The sequence below is a fragment of the Sus scrofa genome, chromosome 1, assembly GCF_054392235.1.
Source record: "Sus scrofa isolate SSC_HxYL_T2T_F1_AM1 chromosome 1, Sscrofa_HxYL_maternal_Yorkshire_Landrace_v2.0, whole genome shotgun sequence".
Taxonomy (NCBI): domain Eukaryota; kingdom Metazoa; phylum Chordata; class Mammalia; order Artiodactyla; family Suidae; genus Sus; species Sus scrofa.
Window position 1 is genome coordinate 247,413,671 of NC_139383.1, and position 16,091 is coordinate 247,429,761.

Here is a 16,091-nt window from a genome sequence, read left to right on the forward strand (position 1 = left end):
TTGGTGGGGGAATGGAGTGGTTTGAACTTATCTCAAGGGGCTGTGTGGGAATGCTTGGGGAGGAGGGGTTGGATTGGAGGAGGGGGCAGGCAGGGTCTGATTGTCAGGAGGGGGCTCAAACCTCAGCCAGTGCTGAGGGTCACAGCAGATCCCGCAGACTTAGGAAGGACCCAGAGCTTAGAGAGACCACAGTCGTAGCCCCAGAAGCAGGAGGGCCAGAGGAGGTTCGCCCCCCGCCGCAGGGGGCTGGTTGCCTTGCTTTAGGAGCACCTTACTCTCTCTCCCCTCCTACCACCCCGCTTTTGTCTCAGGGTCTCCAGGATGAGTGTCAGTACCTCCTTCAACCGCAGCTGATTGTCCGGCGTTTGCTGGATGTTGCCGTGCTGGTGCCTGGGCGACCCTCAGAGCAAACCCTCTCCCCCCACAATCGCTCAGCCCTGTACAAGTAAGTCCAATACAACCCCCAAACTGGGCCCTTCGCATCTTCCTCCCCTGACCTCCAAAAGGGAACAAGGTTCTCTTGGCTTCTCAACCTTCCTGCTGCCCGTGCCTCCTTCTGGCTAACCTGGACTGCTGGGCCACCCAGGGCCCCCAGGATGGCTCCCCATCTGTCTCTCTCCCAGCACAGAGGGGGAGACCTGGAAAGGTCTCCTGTTCTGTGTCCCCCCAACCCCTCCGTGACCCCTTCTTCCCAGTGTCTCCCTGTGTTGTGTCCCTCTCACCTCTCTGTACCCTGTTTTCTTATCCCCAACCTCCCCTCTGCCCAGGGTCTTTGTGCCCAGCTTCACTTACAGGGTTTCAGCACAGCTGGTGTGTGTGGGGGGCCGAGGGGCACCCGCTTGCCCCCTGACACTGCGCCTACGTCCCAAGGCCCCACCCCTGCACAACTCAAGCTCTGTGGCCTGCGGAGGTGCCTCAGTATGCCAGCTGGAGCTGGCTCTGCCCCCCTGGGGGCACTGGGTCTACGTGCGCGTGGAGACACCATCCCGGGGCCCGGGCAGGACCATCCGCTTCCAGCTGTGTGTGCGGTTGCAAGGTCAGAAGCCCCCACACCTGCCCCAGCCACCCGGCCTGTGCCAATATCTGTGGGTAGGAAGAGGCAGCAGGCATGGTGGCTGTGTTCACTGGTCCTTGGCCCTATCCCTCTGACCTCTCCCATGCCACCAGGCTCCTTACCCCAAAGCCCTCTCCCTTGGTGCTGTAAGTCATTGGAAGGCCTTCAGGTCCTTTTTTGGTGCCTGACTTGGGGCTAACTAAGGGACCTCCTTACTCTCCTTGATCTAATCTCTGTTTCAGTGTCTGGGTATAGGCAGGGACAGCTTGGACCTCTGGGACATGGTCCTTGCCAAAGCCCTTGCAAGTCAGTGAGAGGGCCCATCATCTGTTTCAGCAGTGTCCTCACTGCCCTTTGGGAGAAAGCAAAGGTCCTTTGGGTCCCTCCAATGTGACATTCCATTAGCTATGACCGCTTAGGAAGCCTCTGGACCCTGTCCTGTGACTTTAGATGCAAGCCTCCAAAGGGATGTTTGATTCTAGTTCTCACCCTCCTCACCCTTTGTTAAATCCTGTGTGGCTCAGATCTGGTTTGTGGGGGTGCCGCAGGGCTGTGATGGCAGCAGGCGCCAGCTCTGATTCCCTCTGCCCCACAGAGTGCCCACAGCCCAGCCTGTCCCGTGCCTTGGTCCCTGGAGCTGCCATGAACATGCCCCAGTCGCTGGGCAACCAGCCGCTGCCCCCAGAGCCGCCATCCCTCGGGGCCCCTGCCGAGGGGCCTGGGGCCACATCCCCACCCGAGCACTGCTGGCCAGTGCGCCCGACGCTGCGCAATGAGCTGGACACCTTCTCCGTCCATTTCTACATCTTCTTTGGCCCCAGTGTGGCCCTTCCCCCTGAGCGCCCAGCCGTGTTTGCCCTGAGGCTGCTGCCAGTGCTGGACAGCGGAGGCGTCCTCAGCCTGGAGCTCCAGCTCAATGTGGTACTCTATGTGGAGAGCGGGGAGGTGGGCGGGGGTGGGGGTTGCCCTATGAGGGAACCCAAAGCAGAAGGTGTCAGGGGTGAAGGGGCCCTTGCCTCCTCCAGGAAGCCTATCCAGGTTGCTTTCACCCAGTTTTATGGTTAGAGACCGTGCCTCAGCCCACTTCTGGTCAACAAACATGCCCTGAGTATTTACTACAAATGGGCTGGGTCAGCCAGGGCAGCTCAGAGTGGTCCCGACTTTTGCAGTTTTATAGGCTTGCCTGCCACTCACTAAGGGCACCTCTCTATGGCAGGTATTCACTTTTTCTTGTGTATCTCCTATGATGGGGAGCTTACCACCTCTTGAGGCCATGGAATCGTATTTATTCAACTCCGATCGCTAGAGGCATTCTTGGCATTCCATCAGTCTGCCTCCATGATTTTTACCCACTAATCTTTGCTTTGCCTCAGAAGCTATATCCAGAAGTCTACCCTTGTCCTTTATTTTTTTTTCCCCTTCAAATTAATAGACTTTATTTTTTAGAGCAGCTTTAGGCTCACAGAAAATTGAGGAAAGTACAGAGAGTTCCCCTCTTTCCCCACAGTTTCCCCTATTACTCACATCTTGCATTAAGTGTGGTACATTTGTTGGATCCCTTTCCAGTTTTAGCAGCGTTTTTCAGATGCCTCTCAACCTCACCAAAGCTGAACAACCTCAGCGTCTTAGACTTCTCAGCCTCCGCTGTCTCCTCTGGTCATACTTCTGGTCATCATGCCACTGAAATGAATGATTTGAGGTGGTCTGAGCCAGGTGGGAGGCAGCGTTTGTGCAGCCTGAGATCAAGTGACCTCTTTCAGCTGTTGCCTCACCCTGTGAGGATCACCTGAGGCTTACGGTGAACAAAGGCCTCTGGATCTTTTTCCTTGTCTTCCTTTTTTCCTTCAAAACATTTGTATACATTTCCTTTTTTTTATTATCTGAATAGCAGGATCACATATAAAAGCTTTGGAAAATAGAGGAAGATATCCCTGTAACACAGCTGCTTAGCTTTTTGGTATATGTCTCCTAGTCCTTATCCACATTAACTGCTGTGTTTATCTAGTTGTAACTAAGGAGCATGCACATTTTCATGCCCTCGTCTTGGTTCATATGAACTGCTGCCAACTCCTATCTCGTATTTTTTGCAGTACACTTTTTAATCTGAGTGGAAGAATTTATGTCCATCTTTGAGGCGTTGCCTAACATTGGTTTGGATCTTGGGTCTTCACTACTTCGTGTAATTCATACCCTTGAAAAGCTAGCCTTCTGTATACCTCTTAGTTATTATTTTTAGCACTGAATAAGACTGGGCTAAGGGCAGAGCCTTGTGTCAGTTCATTGGCAACTGTCTTGGGTTGGCGTGGATCTAATACTTTATCTCCTGTTCCCTCAGCCAAGAACCCTTTTAACTCTGCTAATCCCCAGCTCTAGGGCAGGGACCATTTTCCTATCAGCCCATCTAAGACCTGTTCTGTGGCTTGAGGTGGTATTTTATGGGACATGACTCAGAAGTTTCTAGTGGTCCTGCTGGTCAGGACAGAGCTGATTGTTCAACCTCAGGATGTTCCTTATTTTCATACTCAAATTCTGGCTAAGACTGTGTATATTTTATATTTGCTTATTGCCATGCTTTTGGGCAACGACAATGAAGCCTTGATTTGACCTTGAAGTCTTGATTTGACCTTGTAGAGCCTATGTCAGAGACCAGCCCTATCCTTACTTGGTCTTCCTCAGTATCCTGAGAGGAGAGACCCAGACCCCCAGCTGCCTTGCCCTGTCCCTGTCCCTCTCTGCAGTCTTGTCCATTTTCTCTGAAGGGTATCTGCTTACACTCCAGCCATCTGCGTGCTGTGACACTGCTAAACACCTCAGATGCTCTGTTATATTTATTCTAAAAGGTATATTGGCATGTCTACTCTGATCTTTCCCCCCAAGTATTTTGATTTCTTTCACTTGGATCAGGAACTGGACATTTGGATCAGAAAACTGCATACCTAGAGGGCAGTTTTTTCTTTGGCTCCCACCAGAATGGCTTTTGCTGAATAATGCTTTGGCATCTTGCCCTAAACTTGCATTGAGGGAAGTTATGAAGAACTTATATGAAATTCACTCTCTCAGCAAAGGGCAGGAGGCAGGGCAGCACATAGTGCTTCTTTGATGTGAAGTTAACTGTGAGCCCCCCCTTTGGGTGCAGTGCTTCTGAGACTGATTAACTTTTGCTCTGCGGACTCACAAATCTGGTAACTCACTATGTTTCCTTCTTTGCCTTGGTTGCTTGGAAGTCAGCATCATATACGTGGCCCACATCTGGTGACAGACTTTATTTTCCTATCCAATTATATGTACTTAATAAGCTGCCTCAAATCCTTCTTGAATGAGATGAATTTATGGTGTCTTGTTACCTTTCTCCCCCCCCCCCGCCCCCGCCCCGGACATCCCTTTCCCTTTCCTCCTGTGGCTATTGGTTTCTTTTAATCCCAGCTAGGTTGCTACATTTAATCCCACAGGCATTCTACTACCATTGTTCTGTACCTAGGATCATTTCACCTGAGAAGAGTGCATTTCTTTACACTCCTCTCACCTTCAGGCCCAGGTGAAGGTGTGAAGAGGACTGAAAAAACTTAACAGTTACCTTTGTTCACAACTAATTTCTACATCCACCCACAGTGCTCCTCTCCTTCCCCCTACCAAGTTAGATAGGACTGAATTGCCTGGACAGAATATAAGCAGTTCTGCCCAAAGAAAGAATTCAGAAGTGGCCTTGCCTTCTCTTCAGTCTTTGAAGGATCTCTGCTGTGGAAGATCTGGTGTTTCCCAGTTTTTCAGTTTGTAAGAAGGAGGGGGGAAGGTGTTTTGGTGTGGAGAGCACCTGCAGGAATGGAGTGTCCTCTGAGGGCCAGGAGGGGTTAAGAGAGGTAGGAGTCTGGGGTGATGGTGGGGGGATCTGGAGGGTGTGATCACCTCATCTTTACACCTGTTCTGCCCAGAGCTCCCTGCATCAGGAAAATGTGACAGTGTTCGGATGCCTAACTCACGAGGTGCCCCTGAGTCTGGGGGATGCAGCAGTGACCTGTTCTAAAGGTGGGGTGAGGAGCTGGAGAAGGGGAGGGGGCTGGATGTCTGGGGCAGGGGTCAGGGTTTGGAGAAAGGCTGGGCCAGGGCGCTTGGGAATTGGGGCAGGCGGGTGAGGGTTCTTTAGGTCCCGACCCCGCACTGACCCCTCCGTTCTCCCCTCAGAGTCCCTGGCCGGCTTCCTTCTCACGGTCAGCGCCACCTCCAGAGTGGCTAGGCTGCGAATCCCATTCCCTCAAACGGGGACCTGGTTCTTGACGCTGCGCTCGCTGTGTGGGGTGGGGCCTCGGTGAGCGGGGGCGGGGCCTCGGTGGGCGGAGCAGGGCGGGACAGGGCGGGATGGGATGCACCAGGGGCCCAGGTGACGCCAGTTTGTGTGTAGGTTTGTGCGGTGCCGGAACGCCACGGCTGAGGTGCGGCTGCGCACCTTCCTGTCCCCGTGCGTGGATGACTGCGGGCCCTACGGCCAGTGCAAGCTGCTGCGCACGCATAACTACCTGTACGCGGCCTGCGAGTGCAAAGCCGGTGAGCAGGCTGGGCTGGCGAGGCAGCCCACCCGGCGGTCCGGAGGGAGGCAGCAACCTGTGGAGCCGGGTTTGGAGCGAAGGGGGCGGAGTCAGGGTGGGACCACCCTTCACTGGCAGCGGCGTCGGTCTGGGCCAGAGGCCGCCAGCAGAGGGATCGGCTGAACCTCTGGCTGCTTTGTGTCCTCTTCCACTTGTGCCCCGTCCCGCCCGCAGGGTGGCGGGGCTGGGGCTGCACCGACAGTGCGGATGCGCTCACGTATGGATTCCAGCTGCTGTCCACACTGCTGCTCTGCCTGAGCAACCTCATGTTTTTGCCACCTGTGGTCCTGGCCATTCGGAGCCGATATGTGCTGGAAGCGGCAGTCTACACCTTCACCATGTTCTTCTCCACGGTACGCGGTGGCATCTGTGTCTTCATGAGTCCTTCTCCTTGGTAGTGGGTGAGGGTCTACATTCTTCACCCCGGCCTCCTGGTTTGGGAGATGTCCACACCTTCGTGGTGTGAGGATGTCTCCTCTTCACAGTGTCTTCTGCAGCAGGGCTTCCCCACCTTTTCATATCACGGCATGCATACATCATGGTAATTTTTCTAAGGCACTTTGGGATAAATGAAAAAGGCTGTTTGCAACCTAAGATAACAAACAGTAGAGTTCCCATTGTGGCTCAGCGGAGACGAATCTGACTAGCATCCATGAAACGCAGGTTCGATCCCTGGCCTCACTTAGTGGGTTAAGGATCCGGTGTTGCAGTGAGCTGTGGTGTAGGTCGCAGACGCAACTCATATCTGGCATGGCTGTGGTGTAAGCCGGCAGCTACAGTTCTGATTGGATCCCTAGCTTGGGAACCTCCATATGCTGCGGGTGCAGCCATAAAAAAAAAAAAAAAAAAAGAAAAGAAAAAGAAAAAATCCTATATCCTGCCCGCCTACCCTAAGGGCCGAGGGGAACTTTACCTCAATTCACTGGCCAAGAAACCTTGTCCTGCAATGTGGAATTGTATTTACCCCTTCACCATGTTCTCCTCTGCACGGAGGCAGGAACTCTACATTTTTACCCACATCTCTACATGGGGAGTCCTTGCTTTCATCATGTTCCTTCCTGAGTAAGGGCAGCTATGCTGTGCTCATGCTTGCCATTGTACTGGGCATTTCTGCATCCTTAGCATGTTCTTTCTCATGGTGTGAAAAGGTATCTCCCCATTCAGTTGCTGTGGCCTCCTTGATTTCCACATACAGCGCTTCCGCTTAAGGCAATAAGCAAATGATCAAGGAGAAGATACTGTCTCTGAGGTGTTGCCTGAAGTCCTGCTCTAACTGCTGTTCATTTCACACATGCGTGAAAGTGGAGAGCTACGTGTGATCCAGTTTTCCCAGGCTGCTTCTCTGTTGTCCTTCTCTCCCCTTCTTTATTTAGTTTACACTTATTTCATTCCTAAGCAGTCTCCATTTAAGCACCCACTGGTCATATTGCAGGCATTAGCACCTGCACAGTAGGTGACAATCTTCTTCCCTGTCTTCAAATTCCGGATAGTCTACACCTGGGAGTAGTATGTCTGTTCCTCTCCAGAGCCTGGGAGCAGACGGAAGCTTTGTTCTTCAGGAGTTTAAAATGCAAGTTGTGGGAGTTCCCATTGTGGTTCAGCAGTAACAAATCCAACCAGTATCCGTGAGGATGCGGGTTCAGACCTTGGCTTTGGTCAGTGTGTTAAGGATCTGATGTTGCTGTGAGCTGTGATATAGGTTGCAGACGCAGCTCAGATCCTGCATTGCTGTGGCTGTGGTGTAGGGTGGCAGCTACAGCTCCAGTTTGACACCTTGCCTGGAACGTCTATATGCCGCATGTGTGGCCCTAAAAAGCAAAAAAAAAAAAAAAAAAAAAAAATATATATATATATATATAAATAAATAAAATGCAAAGTGTAAATATATAAAATATGTTAAAAACAAAGCAAAACAGGCCACAAATCCAGCACTTGATTTGTATATAGTTGAACAGCTCAGGTCACAATAACTGAAAAATAGCAAAACATACATGCTGTGTGTCAGACCCAGCTCAGTGAATCATCCTTTTAACACTATAATAATAGATAGGTATTGCCATTATTATATCTTTTTAGATACTTTATTTTATATGTTTATTTTTATTTTTTGGTCTTTTTAGGGCCATACCTGCAGCATATGTAGATTCCCAGGCTAGGGGTTGAATCAGAGCTGTAGCCTCTGGCCTACGCCACAATCACAGCACTGCAGGACCTGAGCCATGTCCACAACCTAAATCATAGCTCAGGGCAACGCCAGATCTTTAACCCACTGAGCAAGGCCAGGGATGGAACCTGCATCCTCATGGATGCTAGTCAGATTTGTTTCCACTGAGCCACTATGGGAACTCTATTTATTTATTTATTTGCCTTTTTGCCTTTTTTAGGGCCGCTCCCTCGGCAAATGGAGGTTCCCAGGCTAGGGGTCTGATCGGAGCTGTAGCCGTTGGCCTACACCACAGCTCACAGCAATGCCGGATCCTTAACCCACTGAGCTAGGCCAGGGATTGAACCTGCAACCTCACGGTTCCCAGTCAGATTCGTTTACCACTGAGCCATGATGGGAACTCCTCCTCTCTCTCTCTCTTTTTTTTTTAAAGATGAAGAAAGTTTAAATACTTTTCCTAAGGCCTGAGGTGAGTGGTAGAACCAAACTTCTCACTCAGCCTGACTCCAGATCCCTCTCATGTAATTGCTGCTGTAATGGTCCCCTTGCACCTGGGCAGTGAGTGCACATTGATATATTTCTAACTTGACCTCACTTTCTCAGAAGTCCTGGAGTATATAGAGACACTTATAACCTTAGTTTAGTAGTTTTCAAATTCTTAAAAGAAGAGCCAATCAAAAGATCAGAAAATATAACCAAACCAAACACAAGAAATCTCAGAGAAAATATATGCAGTATTGTAGTTGTGCATCTCTGACCATACAATTGAAGCCACCTATCCTTCGAAGTGCTGCAGGAATCCTCATAATTGGATCCCCAAGGACCCAGACAGAGCTGACATTGTGGGGCCCTGCAGCCTTCCTTGCTGATGGCTGAGATCCTGGCTGCCAGCCCACCTCCTCATTACCTCTTCTATTCCTCAGACCATTGCAAGTAATTCTCAGTAACCCTAGGCAAAAATCTCATTCTTTCTTGAGTGCTAATATTCCAGTATTTGCATGGAGAGTATATTTGCATCTCTGGTTTTAAATTCTGTTGTGCCTGAAGACTCTGCTTTGGAGCATCAATGAACTATGTAGTTATAAAAATATAAAATTCCACGAAAGAAAACAATTTAGGGTAATTTTCCAAAATTATCTTGTAAATAATGTCCAAAGCTGAGGAACATATCAAGTTAAAATAGATTATACTAGTAGAAGACAGTTTGTAGTCTGAATTTCTTAAATTTCTCAACCTGTGTTATTTCTACCACTTCCTTTTATTGCTAATGACAAAAGGAATACTAATCTAAAAATTAGTTCACAATCTACAGAGAGACAATAATACTGCTCTCTCTATGTATAAATTTAGATACATAGTTTATATGTATTGTTTTGCATGGGGGAAGTTTATTACTGTGGGAATATTCTCTCATGAATATATGGCATAAAATATAAGATAATTAAAACTTTTTTAGTACATACTGTGTGCCAAACATGTAAGAGACTTTCAGGATAGAGTCACCCAGGTACCAGTATAAGTAACTCAGCCTTCAGTAGCCCATTCCAGTATTCTGTTGAGCCAGTTGCTTCTAGGTGATGGGTAAATGGTTACACTGGTGAAATCTAGGGTGGTGAGCAATTTGCTTTACTTTGTCTACTATAAATTGTGTCTCCTGGTTAGAGACGGTGATGAATAGGTGCCATGGCAATGGCTAATGGATTCTGCTCCATGAATAATAAAGCAGCTGACGGCTTGCAAGCAGCAGAGACAAATATATACCTAGACTATGTGATGATAAGATGCTCTCTCTGCCAGGTTGAGGAATTTCAGTTAAAGAAGCTGCCATAGGTCCTTGGCTGGTTTCCCCAGCAAACTGTGCCTTGTGAGGGAGTTAGTGATGGACTTACTGATGGCATTTTTGGACATTCAGCGATGACAGTAACTAGGTCGGGATTGGTGCAATGTAGATCATGTTGTTCACCTCCCCTGCAGGCTTTTTTTTTTTTTTTTCTTCTTCTTCTCTTTTTAGGCTCATACCCACGGCATATGGAAGTTCCCAGGCTAGGGGTTGCAGCTGCCAGCCACAGCCACAGCAATGCCAGATCCGAGGCATGTCTGCAACCTAAACCACAGCTCTTGGCAATGTTGGATCTTTAACCCACTTAGTGGGGCCAGGGAATTGGACCTGCATCCTCATGGATACTAGTTGGGTGCATTACCTCTGAGCCTCAATGAGAATTCCACACACTGCAGGTTTTAAAAAAATGGTATTGGAGTATAGTGGACTTGCAATATTAGTTTCAGGTGTACAGCAAAGTGAATCAGTTATACATACACATATACCCATTCTTTCTCAGATTCTTTTCCTAAATAGGATGTCACAGAATACTGAGTAGATTTTTTGGTGCTGTACAGTAGGTCCTTGTTAATTATTTTATGTATAGTGGTGTGTATATGTTAATCCCACCCTCCTAATTTATCCCTCCCCTCAACATTTCCGCTCTAGTAATCCTAAATTTGGTCTTGAAATCTGAGTTTGTTTCTTTTGTGAATGAGTTCTTTTGTATCATTTTTTTTTTTTGTCTTTTGTCTTTTGTTGTTGTTGTTGTTGTTGCTATTTCTTGGGCCGCTCCCTCGGCACATGGAGGTTCCCAGGCTAGGGGTCGAATCGGAGCTGTAGCCACCAGCCTACACCAGAGCCACAGCAACGCGGGATCCGAGCCGCGTCTGCAACCTACACCACAGCTCACGGCAACGCCGGATGGTTAACCCACCGAGCAAGGGCAGGGACTGAACCCGCAACCTCCTGGTTCCTAATCGGATTCGTTAACCACTGCGCCACAACAGGAACTCCTCTTTTATATCATTTTTTATTGGATTCCACATATTAGTGCTCTCATATGGCATTTGTCTTCCTCCATCTGACTTACTTCACTTAGAATGATAATTTCTAGGTCCTTCCATGTTGCTGCAAATGGCATTATTTTGTTCTTTACTGCTAGTAATCTTCCATTGTACATGTGTACCACATCTTCTTTATCCATTCGTTTGTCGATGGGCATCTAGGTTGCTTCTATGTCTCAGCTGTTGTAAACAGTGCTGCAGTGAACATTGGGGTGCATGCATCTTTTCGAATTTCATTTTCTCTGGATAGATGCCCAGGAGTAGGATTGTGGGATCATGTGGTAGTTCTCTATTGAGTTTTTAAAGGAACTTCCATACTCTTCTCCATAGTGGTTGTCTAATATGCATTCCCACCAGTAGTATAGGAGGGTTCCCTTTTCTCCACACCCTCTCCAGCATTTATTGTTTGTAGCCTTTTTTTTTTTTTTTTTGCTTTTTAGGGCCACTCCTGTGGCATATGGAGGTTCCCAGGCTAAGGGTCCAATTGCAGCTATAGCTGCCTGCCACAGCCACAGCCAGAGCCACATCAGACCTGAGCCGTGTCTGGGACCTACACCACGGCTCACAGTAACACCAAATCCTTAACCTGCCGAGCAAGGCCAGGGATCGAACCTGCAACCTCATGGTTCTTAGATTTGTTTCCACTGTGCCATGACAGGAACTCCTATTGTTTGTAGACTTTTTGGTGTTGGCCGTTTTGACTAGTGTGAGATGATACCTCATTGTAGTTTTGACTTGCAGGTCTCCGATAATTATTGATGTTGAGCATCTTTTCGTGTGCTTTTTGGCCATCTGCTATTTCTTGGGCCACTCCCACGGCATATGGAGGTTCCCAGGCTAGGGGTCGAATCGGAGCTGTAGCCACCGGCCTACGCCAGAGCCACAGCAATGCCGGATCCGAGCCGCGTCTGCAACCTACACCACAGCTCACGGCAACGCCGGATGGTTAACCCACCGAGCAAGGGCAGGGACTGAACCCGCAACCTCATGGTTCCTAGTCGGATTCGTTAACCACTGCGCCACGATGGGAACTCCAGATGGTATATTTTAGAGATTAATCCCTCGTTGGTCACTTCATTTGCAAAGATTTTCTCCCACTCCATGGGTTTTTATTTTTTGTAATGGTTTCCCTTGTTATGCAAAAGCTTTTAAGTTTAAGTAGGTCTCATAGGTTTGTTTTTGTTTATTTTCATTATGCTAAGAGATGGATGGATCAAAAAAGATATTGCTGGAGTTCCTGTCGTGGCTCAGTGGTTAATGAATCCGACTAGGAACCATGAGGTTGCAGGTTCGATCCCTGGCCTTGCTCAGTGGCTTAAGGATCCGGCATTGCCGTTAGCTGTGGTGTAGGTTGCAGACGCGGCTCGGATCCTGCGTTGCTGTGGCTCTGATGTAGGCCCGTGGCTATGGCTCCAATTCGACCCCTAGCCTGGGAGCCTCCATATGCTGCAGGAGTGGCCCAAGAAATGGCAAAAAGACAAAATAAATAAATAAATAAATAAAAGATATTGCTGCAGTATATGTCAAAGAGTGTTCTGCAGTAATGAACCTAACTAGTATCCATGAGAACGTGGGTTCAATCCATGGCCTTGCTCAGTGGGTTAAAGATCCAGCATTGCCATGAGCTATGGTGTAGGTCTCAGACACAGCTCTGATCCCAAGTTGCTATAACTGGCGTAGACTGGTAGCTGCAGCTCCTATTAGACTCCTAGTCTGAGAAACTCAATATGCCTTGGCCCCATGTGCTTTTTAGGGTGCAGCTCTAAAAAGCGGGGAAAAAAAAAAGGAAGTGTTCTGCCTATGTTTTCCTCTGAGTTTATAGTATCTAGCCTTATGTTTAGGTCTTTAATCCATTTTGAGTTTATTTTTGTGTATGGTGTTTGCGAGTGTTCTGATTTCATTCTTTTACATGTGGCTGTCCAGTTTTCCCAGCACCACTTACTGGAGAGCCTCTCTTTTCTCCATTGTATATTCTTGCCTCCTTTGTTGTAGATTGATTGACTATATGTCCACCTCACACTGCAGTTTTAATTTGACTCTAGCCCAGTGGGTTTTCTACAACCTTAAACAATCCCTTTGACCTTTCAATGTAGTTGGAGAATAACCAGTCATAGAACATTAGAGAGATGATTTCCCCCAAAACCTTTCCACTCAAGAGACATCTCTGCCTTATTCCCTATTCTTTTTTTCAGGGCAGAAATTTCTAGGAGGAAATAGCCTTCAATAAATCATTTTCTTAGATGTGTCTTCAGCATTAGGTGATCCAGCTTTGCTGATATACATCCTCTATTATCTGAGACTGAAGGATTTATTACAAGTCCCTCTTCCAGAAATATTTGGGCATTTCCTTCTATATACCTGAACATCAGGCATATGGAACAAGTGTTTGGTGAAACTTAAAGTGTAAAATTAGATGCTTTCAAATAAAATCCAAACCGTAAGACAGTATTGGATAATTTAGTGAGCTGTAGTATTTATACCTGGTCTTAGAGGTAGAGAAATAGAAAAAAGACCAAAATATCGATTTGTTTAGGAAACAGATTAGCGCCCAATTAATCACATAGAAAGCATCGAAAAATAAAACTTCAAGGCATATTCAGACATTAATTCTAATGCTAATGTAGAGCCACATGCAAAGTCTCTCAGAGTTTCCCAGTAAGAATTCATTTTCTCAGTTTAATGGTATATAAGAGGGATTCATGCCCCTAGACTTATAAACCCTCTCTAAAGCCTGGGATATTCACTTAAAACATGATCATTCCTGAAGAGACAACATTCTCTACCTCCGAAGTGGAGGAAAGGAAAGATGACAGGTGCTCAAGTTTAAGACCTGCAGTTTCAAATTTGAGGGACTCAAGCCCGAGGTTTCCCATCGTTAATTTACATTCCTAAGTTTTCTTTTTCATTTGTTTTTCTTTTTTTAAACTCTTAGCTTCTCCCCGTTGTTATATTATTAACTGGTTCCCCTCTGTTGAAGTGATACGTTTTGCAATTTGAATAACTGGATGAAATCTTCAGCAAGATCAAAAGAAACATTAGCAATTTCTTTCTCATCCTTTGTCTCTTGAGGCTAAACTTTTGAGTCTGTTTTCCCATTCTGTTGGTGTGAGCTCTGCATCTGGGCTGGCTTCTGTCAGTTTTCTTGACAGACCCGCTTCAATTTCCCACCCACTTTTTCCTAAGCGGGGTTGCTGTTTGAATGAGGTTGGGGTGTCATGGTTTGTGATAAGAATTTGGGATATAATGACACTCCTTTTTTCCTGGACTCTTCTTCCTGACCTCACCTCCAACCTTCTCATTCTCAGCTCTTAACTCACTCAAACAGGAGACTAGGTCCTCACATTTCCATTCTCCCCAGAAGTTACCAAGACCCCACTGCTGCCAGTGAGTGAATGACTTGTGAACAACTCTCTCTCTTCCTGCCTGCAACTGGATTTCCTTCTCCCGTCTCCACACCCAGAACTGTGGTTCTTGATGTCTGGATACCTGTCCCCCCAGGTTTCTAAGGGTTGCCTCTCTTTTGGGCTCAGAACCCTTGTGACTTAGGGTTGCCCTTAATAGTATGATGAAGAAACTGACGTGGGCTGAAAGTAGTGCCTAAAAGATTCCTCTGTTCAGTGATCCAGCCACTTCAAAGGCCACCTTCAAATGGCACAACACTTAGCTGTCCTGCCTCAGCTTCAGTTCAGACTGATGCATTTCAACCCACCCTGGCCACTACGGTTGAGTTGTTTCTGCTGGGAAGAGATGCCGTCAATAGCCATGGATCCCAGAGGACCTGGGCTAGAGTGCAGGAGACAGAGGTCAAACAGAGTGGTTCACAGATTCCTAAGAGATTCTTTTGATTCCCCTAAAATCTTCTGGCGGGTCTCAAGCCCAGCTCCAGTGGGTATATTTTTGGTCAAGTTTATATAGGTCAAAACCTTTTTCTTTCCCTTTATAGCTTTGTAATTTTCTTCTTCTTCGTCTTCGTCTCCTTCTTCTTCCTCTTCTTTTTGTCTCTTCTTCTTCTTGTCTCTTCTAGGGCTGCACCTGTGACATATGGAGGTTCCCAGGCTAGGGGTCTAATTGGAGCTATAGCTGACAGCCTATGCCACAGCAACACCAGATCCGAGCTGCATCTGGGACCTATACCACAGCTCACGGCAACGCTGGATCCATAACCCACTGAGCAAGGCCAGGGATTAAACCTGAAACCTCACAGTTCCTAGTCAGATTCGTTAACCACTGAGCCACAACGGGAACTCCTATAATTTTTTTCTTAACCCTGCTTCCATCACCGTAACAACCCATTCTTTCTGACACGGAGCAACAACAATATCAGGAGGTGGGAGGGGTGTTGCTTGCTCTTGGTCAGAGCTGTCTGTCTTCAGAGGTTTCACCCAGTCTCTTCTTTGGGGGTGCTCACAGGGCTCATGGCACAGGGAGAGACATGTTCTTGCATCTTTGCACCAACGATATTCTTAAAACCAAACATGGTCTTAGTGTTGGGCATCCAGAAGTACTCACATTACATAAATACATAAATTCTACACAGAAGTTCAGAGAAAGGCAACAGCAAAATATTCCAAGACAAAACAAATTTGAACTCGGGTTATCTCTGGGTAACTTTTTTTTTTTTTTTTTTTTGCTTTTTAGGGGTGCACCCAAAGCATGTGGAGGTTCTCAGGCTCGGGGTTGAATTGGAGCTACAGCTGCCAGCCTATGCTACAGCCACAGCAACTCAGGATCCGAGATGTGTCTGCGACCTACACCACAGCTCACGGCAACAGTGGATCCTTAACCCACTGAGCAAGGCCAGGGATCAAACCTGCAACCCATGGTTACTAGTCAGATTCGTTTTTGCTGTACCACAGCAGGAACTGCATCCCTGGGTAACTCTTTTCATAGTAAGGGAATGCAAGCTGCCAAGGCCATGATAGCCTCATCCAGAGGGGCACAGGGGCTGGGACCACAGACCCAAGGGCTGAGGGCAGACCTTGGTTCCTTTTTTTTTTTTTTTTTCTTTTTCTTTTTGCCGTTTCTTGGGCCGCTTCTGCGGCATATGGAGGTTCCCAGGCTAGGGGTCTAATCAGAGCTGGAGCCACTGGCCTATGCCAGAGCCACAGCAACGCGGGATTCGAGCCGCATCTGCGACCTACACCACAGCTCATGGCAACACCGGATCCTTAACCCACTGAGGAAGGCCAGGGATCAAACCCACAACCTCATCGTTCCTTGTCGGATTCATTAAACACTGAGCTACCATGGGAACTCCAGACCTTGGCTCCTTAATTGGGGTGCCCAGCATAGCTTGTTCCAGTTCCACTTGTGTCCCTTGCACCCCCTTTTAAGCTCCTCAATGCCCTCTTCTTTACTGTGTTCCCATGGTGTGGGTAGGTACACACTGTCCCTTTCCCATGTTCTT

At 47.7% G+C, this 16,091-nt stretch overlaps 1 protein-coding gene across 13 annotated transcripts in view; it reads left to right on the forward strand.

Annotated features, from left to right (window-relative positions):
- Window positions 1-16,091, forward strand: part of TMEM8B (transmembrane protein 8B) — a 33,276-nt gene that overhangs the window by 14,616 nt on the left and 2,569 nt on the right. For 10 of the 13 annotated variants that reach the window (XM_021065841.2, XM_084988832.1, XM_005660231.4 and 7 more), the window contains 7 exons: window positions 312-445; window positions 768-1,036; window positions 1,650-1,975; window positions 4,984-5,077; window positions 5,234-5,357; window positions 5,451-5,593; window positions 5,809-5,987. In XM_021065841.2, coding sequence (XP_020921500.1) covers window positions 1,697-1,975; window positions 4,984-5,077; window positions 5,234-5,357; window positions 5,451-5,593; window positions 5,809-5,987 — 819 coding nt within the window. In that variant the 5' untranslated portion in view covers window positions 312-445; window positions 768-1,036; window positions 1,650-1,696. Of the gene's footprint in view, window positions 1-311; window positions 446-767; window positions 1,037-1,649; window positions 1,976-4,983; window positions 5,078-5,233; window positions 5,358-5,450; window positions 5,594-5,808; window positions 5,988-16,091 lie in introns of those variants that run through there. The other 3 variants (XM_084988862.1, XM_084988865.1, XM_084988819.1) reach the window with 1 other exon arrangement.